The sequence below is a fragment of the Portunus trituberculatus genome, chromosome 7 (genome assembly GCF_017591435.1).
Source record: "Portunus trituberculatus isolate SZX2019 chromosome 7, ASM1759143v1, whole genome shotgun sequence".
NCBI lineage: Eukaryota > Metazoa > Arthropoda > Malacostraca > Decapoda > Portunidae > Portunus > Portunus trituberculatus.
The window spans coordinates 4,426,828-4,439,043 of record NC_059261.1 but is presented as its reverse complement, the minus strand read 5'-3'; the positions used below and the strand labels follow the sequence as shown (position 1 = coordinate 4,439,043).

Here is a 12,216-nt window from a genome sequence, read left to right as displayed (position 1 = left end):
TCTTCTATTTCCTCCATCTACTCTTCTGTTCTCTTCACACCATCTTCCTTCCCCACAGCTACTCTCAAATTCTGCCATCTTCCATTATTTATTCCCCTTATCTACCTGTTCTATCTTCTATTCCTCCATCTACTCTGTTCCCTTGACACCATCTTCCTCCCCGCAGCCGGCCAGAAGATCTTCCAGCTGGTGGTGAAGAACACGGGACAGGAGCCTATCATTCTGCGGCAGATTGAGGCGCTGCACTCCTGCCCCTCCGTGGTGCTCACCGACAACCATGGCGTGTGTCGGGGGGAGAAGTACGTGCGGGTGCTGGGAGGTGAGTGCCTGGGGTTGGGGGTTGGGGGTTGGGGTTTAGGTTAGGTTAGGTTATTTTGTTTGTTTATTTAATTTTTTTTTTTTTTCTATTTTTTATTTTATTTATTTTTTTTTTTTGGGGGGGGGCATTTGGGGATTTTTCGGGGAGTTAGGTTGAATTAAATTATGATATTTTCTTTTCTTTTTATTTATTTATTTTTATTTATCTATTTATGTATTTATTTATTTATTTTCTTAGTGGTAGTCAAATTAGTGTTTTATTTGTTTGATTAGGTTTTTTCCTGTTAGATTTGCTTATTTTACTTATTTATTCATTTATTTATTCATTCATTCATTCATTCATTCATTCATTCATTTATTTACTTATTTATGTATTATTATTCTTTTCTCTGTAGAGGCCTATAGCTTGAATTCCACTAGGTCTAACTTACTTGTGTAGGTACTTACATGTTATACTTACATACTTAACTATTTTCTTACTTAGATTAATTGTTTCCTTCTTAGGTTAGGTTAGGTTTAAATTGATCACTTTACTACTTATGTACATGAAAGTTTTGGTTAGGTTGCGTTAGGTTAGGTTTGGTTAGGTTTGGAATATAAAGGAGGAGAAACAAGCAAGAACAGAATCATAGCATATATATTATAATTTATTTAACCCCTTCAGTACCATGACGTGTTTCCATATTCATTCTGGTGACTATTTAGTGAGTCTATACTGCCTCAGAAACTTGTATGGGGGATTAAAATAGTGAAGACTGTGGCCATTAATCTTCTGACCTCCATAGACCCTTCCTAACATCAGTAACATGGTCTGATCACATCCAAACCTCAAGGTAAAAATGCATTCCAGTACTGAAGGGGTTAAAGAACACAAACACTACTGAATTATACAACAATGCACTCAAGTCACCAATTAACTCATGGAAAACTATTGCTGCATATCCTAACCTTATCTGTGTGTGTGTGTGTGTGTGTGTGTGTGTGTGTGTGTGTGTGTGGAGCAGGGGTGGAGTACCAGGTGGACTGCAACACAGCAGCGCGGAGCATCGGAGTGGAGCAGGTGCCCATTGCGTTCCAGTTCAGAGCAGAGACATCAGACGAACTCTTCTTTATCGTCAGGACTGTGGTGAGTGTGTGTGTGTGTGTGTGTGTGTGTGTGTGTGTGTGTGTGTTGTGAATATTCCTCATTATTCATTAACCCATCTTTCCGTTTGTTTATTAGCACGTGTGGGGCGGTAAATTTGCGTCTGTTATTCACTAACCTGACTATCTATCTGTGTGTGGGTGTGGGAGAGGGGAAAAGGTTTGAAGTTTGCTCATTATTTACTAACCTATCTTTTTATATGTCTGTTTATCTATGTGTGTGTGTTCGTGTTTGTGTGTGGTGAATATTACTCACCAATCACTCACATCACACCAATTTATTCATATAGACTCACTTAACTACATTCAAAACACCATTGAATTCAAAATACCCTTAAAACTGTGCTGCACCACCCTTACCATATCCCTTACCACTCAAAACTAGCCTTACACCACCGCTACACCACCTCCACACACCCTGCACCACCCCTGTCACCTCTACGCCACTTACCAACACCTAACCTGGCAACACTGACCCTCTATTCTGCAGCAAGTGAATGTGCAGGACCAGGTGGCAGAGGAAAGTGGGCCGACAAGTGTGTTTAAGCGCCCAGCTCCCGGCCCTCATGTGTTCATCAGTGAGGAGTCCATTATTCCCGGCGTGCCCTTGAAGAAGTAAGTTTGGGAGTGAATGAATGAGTTAGAGAGAGATTAAAGGATAGAAAAAATAGATAGAGATAGATGGATGATTTAGTAAAGGGAAGAAATAGATGCATAGATACATAGATTAGAAGGATGTTTGGGAGTGAATGAATGAATGAGTTAGAGAGATAGATGGGTAAAGAGGAGACTTAATGGATTGATAGATAAATAGATAGATGCATAATTTAGTAAAGGGAAGAGAAAGATGCATAGATAGATAGATTAGAAGTAAGTTTGGGAGTAAATGAAAGAGTTAGAGAGATTAATGGATAGAGATAAGGTAAGAGATAGATGCATAGATAGATAGATAGAAATAAATTTGGGAGTGAATAAATGAGAGAGATAGGTAGTTTATTAGAGAAGAGAAGAGAAGAGATGGATAGATAAATAGATAAAAAGAGATAGGTACGTAATTTAGTAAGGGAAGAAAAAGATGCATAGATAGAAAAGAAGCAAGTTTGGGAGTGAATAAATGAATGAATAACAAAGATAAGCGGGTAATTAATTTAGAGAAGAGATAGATAGATAGATAGATAACAAGAGATATAGAATAGAGATAGAATGAGGGAAGAAATAGATGCATAGGTAGATAAATTAAAAGTAAGTTTGTGAGTGAATAAATGAATTAGTTAGACATACTTGGATAAAGGGAAGATTGATGGATAGATAGACAAATAGATAGAAAGAGACATAGAGGCGTAATGCAATAAAGAAAGATACATGCATAGATAGATAAATAGATATACAGTCAACCCTCGGCTATCGCAACTTCCACTATCGCGTTTTATTGCTAAAATTTCATTATCGCGACCTCAGATGCCTGCTATCGCGCGCCCAGCCATGACGTCATTAGATATCTGAGCACTCATTGGCCAAAACCGCCTTCCCGCCAAGATCAATTTGGCTATCACGTTTTCGGCTATAGTGCGGCTATTTCGGCCCCAATTAGGCGCGATAGCCGAGGGTCAAGTGTAAGCAAGTTTGGAAATGAATGAAAACTCTTAAAACCTCTTAAAAACCATCCTTGAATACTCTTAAAAGCACCCATGAAAACTGTCCATAGAACTGTGAAAACACTCTTGGGAACTCTTCTTAACACTCTTGGCAAACACCTTTAAAAAAACACTCTTTAAAACACCCAAAATACCCTTAAAATTTCTATAAGATTTCCTTAGAGACCCCATAAAAACATTCTTAAAAACACTCGTAAAAATACTCGTAAAAACCCATAAAAACTCGTAAAAACTCTTTAAAAACCCCTTAAATATCCATAAAAACTTAGAACTCTTTAAAAAACCCATGAAAACACTTTAAAACCTCATAAACACATAGAAACACTTTAAAACCTCTTATAGACCCACAAAAAACACTTAAAACCTCTTAAAAACCCACAAAAACACTTAAAACCTCTTAAAAACCCACAAAAAACTTAAACCTCTTATAAACCCATAAAAACTTAAAACCTCTTATAAACCCATAAAAACACTTTAAAACCTCTTAAAAACCCATAGAAAAACTTTAAAAACTCTTAAAAACCCATTGAAAACAATTTAAACCTCTTAAAAACCCATAGAAACACATTAAACCTCTTAAAAACTCAAAAACACTTAAGAAACCTGTAAAAACACTTAAAAATCCCTTTAAAAACCCATAAAAACTTTAAAAAAACCTCTTTAAAAACCTATTCAAAAACATTTAAAAACCCCTTAAAACACCCTAATTAAAATGAAAACCCACAGAAACTCTTAAAAAACCCTTAAACACCCATAAAAACACTCTTAAGACCCCATGAAAGCCTATAACTAAGTGCCTTTTTCTCCATCAGCAACCAGAAGGCCGACGGTCTGTCCAAGAAGCTGCCACTGTACAACTACAAGTACACAAGGTCGCTGCAGCTCATCGCACAGAAGAACTTCAACCCAAAGAAGGTCACTGCTGAACTCAGGGAGGAGGCCAGGAAAATCAGGTGTGTGGGGAGGCAGGCAGGGAAGACAGGTGTGTTTGGGGAGGCTAGCAAGATCAGGTGTGTTTGGGGAGGTAGGCAGGGAAAGACAGATGTGGTTGGAGATGCAGGGAGGGAAGACAGGTGTGCTTGGAGATGCAGGGAGGGAAGACAGGTGTGTTTGATGAGGCAGGGAGGGAAGACAGGTGTTTGGTGAGGCAAGTAGGGGAAGACAGGTGTGTTTGGAGAGGCAGGGAAAGACAGGTGTGCTTGGAGAGGCAAGAAGGAAAGACAGGTGTGCTTGGAGAGGCAGGGAGGAAAAGACAGGTGTGTTTGGTGAGGCAGGGAGGGAAGACAGGTGTTTGATGAGGCAGGGAGGGGAAGATCAGGTGTGTTTGGTGAGGCAGGAAGGGAAAGACAGGTGTGTTACAATCTCTTCACTCGATCCATTCCAGATATCCACTGTCCTGTGTGGAAAACTGAACTTCTCAATGTTCCTCAGACACTGACTTTTCATGTGTGTGTGTGTGTGTGTGTGTGTGTGTGTTTATGAAGATGAAAAGTAGGGAAAAACAGCCTTAAACACCCACCAAAACACTCTCAGACACCCCTATACACATTATTCCTCTCCCCACAGCGACATGATGCAGCAGGGCCTGACAAGAGAGAACTACAGCATGTGGTACCAGACAATGCTGTGGCTGGAGGAGATGCAGATGGAGCTGGACATCCGGTATTACTCCATGGAGGAAACCACACTCAAGCAGGTCCCCTATCGAGACTACCCCAATGTGCCCTGTGTGGAGCTCAAGGTGTGTGTGTGTGTGTGTTTGTTTGTTTGTTTGTTTGTTTGTTTGTATGTTTGTTTGTTTCTTTTTCCTTTTTTTTCTTTCTTTTTTCCTATTTTCCTTTTTCGTGTTTTTTTTTTTTTTTTTTTTTATTTTTTCTTGATTTTTCTTTTCTTTCTATTTTTCCTTTCTCTTTTCTTCCCTTTTTCTTTTCTTTTCCTTTTTCTTTTATTCTTTTCTTTCTTTTTTCTCCTTTTCTTCACTTCTCTTTTCTCATTCTTTTCTCCTTTTCTTTTTTCTTTCCTCATATTTCTTTCATATTTCTTTTTTTCATTTTCAGTAATTTTTCCTTTTTTTTTTTTTTTTTTTTTTTTTTTTTTTTCATTATTATATTTTCATTTTACCATGTCTGCCCTCATAGGTAACATCTGGCTTGTTTCTCCTATGCAAATTCAAATAAGGATAGGTAATGTTTATTGGAAGTCAGTCATTGTAAGTAAAAGTCCGTGTTTTTGGTATGGAAATTATGCACTTGAAAAAATGATAGTAAATTGTGTAGTTCCTGTATATGTGGAAATAAAACAGTCACTCCTTTTTGGCATAAGAATGGCGCCCAAGCAGAATTATTGAACATTATTATTCAACATCCAAAGCACATCCATTATCCCCAAAAATCTTTTAAATTTACCCCATTTGTGTTCCTTTACCCCTGTTCCCTGACCACCCCTGTAGAGTAACCGTGGTCCTCCCCCGGCAGGTTCCTGGGCTGGCCGAGAACCGTCCGTCAGTGTTGAAGGGAGACAATGTGCTGGTGACCCACAAGGGGAAGAAGAAGCCACTGTACGCTGGGGTGGTGCATGAGGTGAAGGAGTCCAGCCTCTACCTAGCCTTTGGATCTGAGTAAGTGTGTGTGTGTGTGTGTGTGTGCGTGCGTGCATGTATTTTTGATTTTGATTTGATTTAATATTTTTTTCTCTCAAGGTCAAAAAAATATTTAAAAAGAAAAGGTCCACGAGTGCTGGTTCCCTAAAAGAAAAGTAAGGAGTTAGTCAAAATTAAGGAACATGTCTTGATACCTCCCTCTTAAAAGAAGTCAAGTTGTTGTTAGACGGAAATACAGAAGCAGGCAGAGAGTTCCAGAGTTTACCAGTGTGTGTGTGTGTGTGTGTGTCTTTGTCTTTGTATTGGTGAATCACATGCACTTTGGGGTCCGTAGAAAGGGCTTACACTCAGGTGATGGGTCCTTAACAGTTAACAGATTGGCTTTCAAATAGGAGGTGACCAAAATACTCTCCTCTAAACCCATACTTCCCATGAAAGTTGTGCATTGAAGTGGTAGCATCAGTGTGGCTGTGTGTACCAAACAACCTTTTGCCCATAACTACTCCCCACAGCTCATATCATGTTTTAGTTTATTGATTTATTTTGTTATTTTTTATTTCATTTATTTTTTTGCTTGTATGGTGTATTCTCTCTCTCTCTCTCTCTCTCTCTCTCTCTCTCTCTCTCTCTCTCTCTCTCTCTCTCTCTCTCTCTCTCTCTCTCTAAATGTACCCACGTGTTCCTTCTTTTTCTTTACTTATTTTTTTCTTTATTTTTCTTTTATCAATCTGCCTATATCAATCTTCCCTCCTCTCCTCTCCTCTCCTCTCCTCTCCTCTCCTCTCCTCTCCTCTCCTCTCCTCTCCTCTCCTCTCCTCTCCTCTCACTGTCTCTCTCTCTCCCACAGGTTCATGGACACGTTCATAGACAACATAAGGGTGAGCGTGAACTTTCAGTTCAACCGCCATCCTTTGAAAGTGAGTCACCGCGCCTAGACCTCACCCAGAAGGCACCCTCACCCACCTCACCTTCCCCACGGTCCCCCCTGCAGCCGCCACCCCCATCACCAACATTGTGTGAGTGGCAGGGGTGTCTGGCAGGGTGTTCTAGGGTGTTGTAGGGGTATTTGGGAGGGTGTAGTGGAAGTTATTAGGGTTTTTAGTGTTTGGCAGGGTGTAGTGAAAGTTATTGGGGTTTTTAGAGTGTTTGTCAGGTTGTAGTGGAAGTTATTGCAGTTTTTAAGGGTGTTTTTGAAGTTCTAGTGGAAGTTATTGGGGTTTTTAAGGTTGTTTGTGGTTGTAGTGGAAGTTGTTCGGGTTTTCAAGGGTGTTTTTGTGGTTCTAGTGGAAGTTATTGGGGTTTTCAAGGGTGTTTTTGTGATTCTAGTGGACGTTAGTGGAGTATTGTGGAGTGTTTGGCAGGGTGTAATGGAAGTTATTGGGGTTTTTAAGGTGTTTGGAAGGGTGAAGTGGAAGTCATTGGGGTTTTCATGAAGTTTTGGAAGCTGTAGATTAGATTAGATTAGGTTAGGTCAAGTTAGGTTAGAATATACAAGAGGAGAAAATAGATTAATAACACTAACTCTCTCCTCTCCTCTCCTCTCCTCTCCTCTCCTTTCCTCTCCTCTCCTCTCCTCTCCTCTTCTTTTCTTCTGCAGTCCCTACAACCGCAAGCTGGAGAACAACCGAGAGCAGATGTTGGCAGTGCGTAACATTGTGAACCGCACCTCCCGGCCAGCTCCCTACGTTGTGTTTGGACCCCCTGGCACTGGCAAGACTGTCACCATTGTAGAGGCCATCAAGCAGGTGTGTGGGGGTGTTGTGGGGTGCTTGGTGTGTGTTTGGGGTGTGTTTGGGAATGTTTTGGGTGTGTTTGGGGATGTTTCTGAGCAGGTTTGGGTGTGTTTGGTGTGTTTGGGTAGATATGGGGAGTGTGTGGGTGTTTCTGTATGTAGGGTCTGTTGGGGCTATCTGATGGGGTGTTTAGGAGTGTTTGGTGGTGTGTGGTGATGTGTGTTGGGTGTGTGTGGTAGTGGTCTGGTGTCTGAACTGTTTGGCAGGGTGTAGAGGAAGTTATTTTGGTTTTCTAGAGTGTTTTAATGATTCTCTTAGTTTGACAGGGTGTAGTGAAAGTTATCAAGGTTTTCAAGTAGTTTAAGTTCTTGGTGTTTTGTGAAGTGTTTGGCTTGTGGGTTAGCTTAGGTGAGGTTCATAAATAGATACTGAATTGACACTTGTTCATCTGTGTATCATCTGGTTAAGTTAGATTAAGTTTGTTGTGATAAAGTAAAGGACACACACACACACACACACACACACACACACACACACACACACACACACACACACACACACACACTGAATATATATAGCTGAAATTTTGAACGACAACTTTTGCAAAGTGTTTACAAAGGAGGAGCATTTTATGGGAGGAAGACCTACGGAAATAAAGCAAATGCAGGACATCATGGTTACTAAGGAAGATGTAAGGAAAATTATAAGCAATCTGGATATTAATAAATCAATGGGGCCTGATGGCATATCTGGGAGGTTGCTAAATGAATGTAAGGATCAATTGTTGAACCCCGTATTTGATATTGTGGAAACCTCCATACGAACAGGATTAGTCCCGAAAGAGTGGAAAAGAGCTGACATTGTGCCTATATATAAGAATGGTAGTAGAATGGAACCGCTAAATTATAGACCAGTATCGTTGACTAGTATATTGTGCAAGGTATGTGAAGAAGTAATTAAAGCTAAGTGGAGTGAGTATCTAGAAAGTGAAAACATTCTGAGTGAAAGACAGTTTGGTTTCAGAAAAGGAAGATCGTGCGTATCCAATTTATTATGTTTTTATTCAAGAGTGACTGACATACTACAACATAGAGAGGGATGGGTGGATGCTATCTACCTGGACTTGAGAAAGGCCTTTGATAAAGTACCACACAATAGACTGATGTGGAAACTAAAGAAGATTGGAGGAGTAAATGATAAACTAGCAAAAAATGGATGGAAAATTACTTAGTGGGAAGAGAAATGAGAACAGTGGTGAGAGGAAGGAAGTCCAAGTGGAAGAAGGTAACCAGTGGAGTTCCACAAGGGTCAGTGCTTGGTCCCATCATGTTTTTGATTTATGTTAATGATATGCCAGTAGAAATTGACAGTTACATGAACATGTTTGCGGACGATACTAAAATTATGAGGAGAGTAAGGAATGTGGAAGATTGTAACAAGTTACAGGAAAACATGGCCTGGTAGCTCAGTGGTTAGAGCGCTGGCTTCACAAGCCAGATGACTGGGGTTTGATTCCCCGGCCGGGTGGAGATATTTGGGTGTGGCTCCTTTCACGTGTAGCCCCTGTTCACCTAGCAGTGAGTAGGTACGGGATGTAAATCGAGGAGTTGTGACCTTGTTGTCCCAGTGTGTGGTGTGTGCCTGGTCTCAGACCTATCCCAAGATCGGAAATAATGAGCTCTGAGCTCGTTCCGTAGGGTAACGTCTGGCTGGTTCGTCAGAGACTGCAGCAGATCAAACAGTGAAATAGTGAATTACACACACACACACACACACACACACACACACACACACACACACACACACACACACACACACACACACCTAGCAGTGAGTAGGTACGGGATATAAATCGAGGAATTGTGACCTTGTTGTCCCGGTATGTGGTGTGTGCCTGGTCTCAGGCCTATCCGAAGATCGGAAACAATGAGCTCTGAGCTTGTTCCGTAGGGTAACGTCTGGCTGTCTCGTCAGAGACTGCAGCAGATCAAACAGTGAAATAGTGAATTACACACACACACACACACACACACACACACACACACACACACACACACACACACACACACACACACACCTAGCAGTGAGTAGGTACGGGATGTAAATCGAGGAGTTGTGATCTTGTTGTCCCAGTGTGTGGTGTGTGCCTGGTCTCAGGCCTATCCCAAGATCGGAAACAATGAGCTCTGAGCTCGTTCTGTAGGGTAACGTCTGGCTGTCTCGTCAGAGACTGCACCACATCAAACAGTGAATTACACACACACACACACACACACACACACACACACACTGATTGGTGAATTACGTGATTATTTCTCAATATTTCAATGTTTCTCTCTCTGCCGCGTTTCCTGTGGCCTTCCTGCCGTCACCTCCTCCCGGCAGCTGGTGAGACTCACTGACATACCCCTGTACTGACCCTGCAAACCCCACCACCACCACTAACCCCTTACTAACCCTCATTAACCCCCTACTACCACCCACTAACCCCCCTACCACCGCTGTATCCACTAACACCCTGCCACCCCTGTACTGATAGCCATAGTACCTGTAATAGAATAGGTTGGCTTGTTTGACCCCTGTGCTGTGACCCTGTAGCCAGCCAGTCAGTCAGTTGTACCACAGAGGTCACTGTGGCTTGTTTGACCCCTGTGCTATGACTTTTAACCCCTTCAGTACCAAGATGCATTTTTATATTCATTCTGTGTACTATTTGGTGATTTTATACAGCTTTAGAAACTTATAGGGGATTAAGAATAGTGACGACTGTGGCCATTAATCTTCGGACATAAAAACATGCCAAATGGTCTTAAAATGCCCTTAAAATGACCTAAAAACATGTCAAACTCTTAAAATGCCCTAAAACTTCTCCAACTGTCTTAAAATGGCCTAAAAAGCATGCCAAACTGTCTTGAAACACTTGAAAAAAAAAGTCTTAAAGTGCTCTAAAAACATGCCAAACTGTCTTAAAATGCTCTGAAAATAAACCCAAAGTCTTAAAGTGCCATCAAAACATTCCAAACTGCCTTAAAATGCCCTTAAAAACATGCCAAATTGTCTTAAAATGCCATAAAAAAAACAAGTCTCCATATTCACTGCTTACTCTTTGGTGGTTTTATACAGCTTCAGAAACTTATGTTGGGATTAAAATAGTGAAGACTGTGGCCATTAATCTAACCTCCATAGACCCTGCCTAATGTAAATAAAATGGTCTAATCGTGTACAAATCTCAAGGTAAAAATGCATTCTTCAATACCGAGATGCATTTTTACATTTTTTAGGTATGACTAGAAAGTTTAATTGCATTAGGATGGGTCTGTAGAGGTCAAAGGATAAATGGCCAGAGTCTTCACTATTTTCATTTTAACCCCTTCAGTAGTGGGGCACATTTTTTACCTTGAGATATGTGTACGATTAGACCATTTTACTGACATTAGGAAGAGTCTATGGAGGTCAGAAGATTAATAGCCAATGTCTTCACTGTTTTAATCACCCACATAAGTTTCTGAAGCTGTACAAAATCACCAAATAGTAAGCAGAATGAATATGAAAATGCGTTATAGTGTTGAAGGGGTTAATGTGTTGTAAGTGGGAGTATTGAAGAGAAGCAGCTCATGGGGAGGTCTGATTGGGTGTGTGGCTCAGTGTTGCACCAGACAAGAGAGGGAGTGGATGTTTGCCCCCACACTGCCAGTTCGGTTCCTATTCTAAAGCACTTCCACAATGCACTCCCACTATTTCAAAAGGTTATAGTTGATGGTACACAGGTTTTTCAGGGTATTTTAGTGGTCGTAGTGGTAAATTAACATGATTTCTGCATTATTGAAAGGTTCTAGTTAAAGATACAGGGTTTTCAGGGTGTTTTAATGATCATAGTGACAAATTAACATGGTTTCTGCATTGTTAAAAGGTTCTAGTTAAAGGTACACAGGTTTTTCAGGTTATTTTAATGGTTATAGTGATAAATTTATGCAATTTCTGTATATTAAGGGGAAATACTCTCTTCAGAACCCAACCAGTCACCTCTGTGGCCTTAGAAAATAGACATGGTGAGAGAGTCAAGTGGTCTGAGTACAAATGACCCTCACACCAATGAAATGTGAATGAATGAGGAATAACACTCTGCTCTTAGGAATTCTGAAGGAACGTCTGTGCATGTGGAATGTTAAAAAGCAAGGAAGAAAAATTGGAAAAAAAACATCAGAAATTTAAGTTTGGAACAGTTAACCCCCTCAGTACTGGGATGCATTTTTCCCACGAGTTTATGGTATTATTACACAGTTTTATTTACAATAGGAAGGGTCTGTGGAGGTCAGCAGATTAGTAGCCAAAGTCTTCACTATTTTAATTTCCCACGTGAGTTTCTATAGCTGTATAAAATCACCAAATAGTCACCAGAATGAATAGGAAATGTATCATAGTACTGAAGGGGATTAAGACTTTTATTTATTTATTTATTTACTTTTTATGCAAGAGAGAAATTAGCCAAATACAAAAATTAAGATTAAAAATAAGGTCTCATAAACTTAATTCCCTAAAAGATTGGTAGAGTTGTCCAGAAGTGATGGAAAAATGTCTTGATTGTCCGTGGCGGTGCAACATCCTTCCCTCGTCAAAGCTGAATGGTAACTGACAGGGTGGATCTGCTGCAGTTTGGCTTTCTAGTGCATGTGGTCGCTAGTTGGTCCAGTGGCACCCTCGCCACACCACACTGTGTCATGACCCTTAGCGCCATATTCAGAAACACTTCTCTCTCACCACGATCATT

General features: G+C 40.6%; 1 protein-coding gene across 8 annotated transcripts in view; it reads left to right on the top strand.

Moving 5' to 3' along the window:
- Positions 1 to 12,216, top strand: part of LOC123498574 (putative helicase mov-10-B.1) — a 41,893-nt gene that overhangs the window by 14,953 nt on the left and 14,724 nt on the right. For 5 of the 8 annotated variants that reach the window (XR_006672734.1, XR_006672736.1, XR_006672732.1 and 2 more), the window contains exons 6-13: positions 167 to 319; positions 1,323 to 1,444; positions 1,952 to 2,076; positions 3,929 to 4,069; positions 4,683 to 4,857; positions 5,591 to 5,733; positions 6,563 to 6,731; positions 7,313 to 7,453. Coding sequence is in view for 3 of the 8 variants with exons in the window: in XM_045245829.1 (XP_045101764.1) it covers positions 7,350 to 7,460; positions 9,834 to 9,836 (114 nt within the window). In the remaining 5 variants the exon portion in view is untranslated. Of the gene's footprint in view, positions 1 to 166; positions 320 to 1,322; positions 1,445 to 1,951; positions 2,077 to 3,928; positions 4,070 to 4,682; positions 4,858 to 5,590; positions 5,734 to 6,562; positions 6,732 to 7,312; positions 7,461 to 9,833; positions 9,837 to 12,216 lie in introns of those variants that run through there. The other 3 variants (XM_045245829.1, XM_045245808.1, XM_045245819.1) reach the window with 2 other exon arrangements.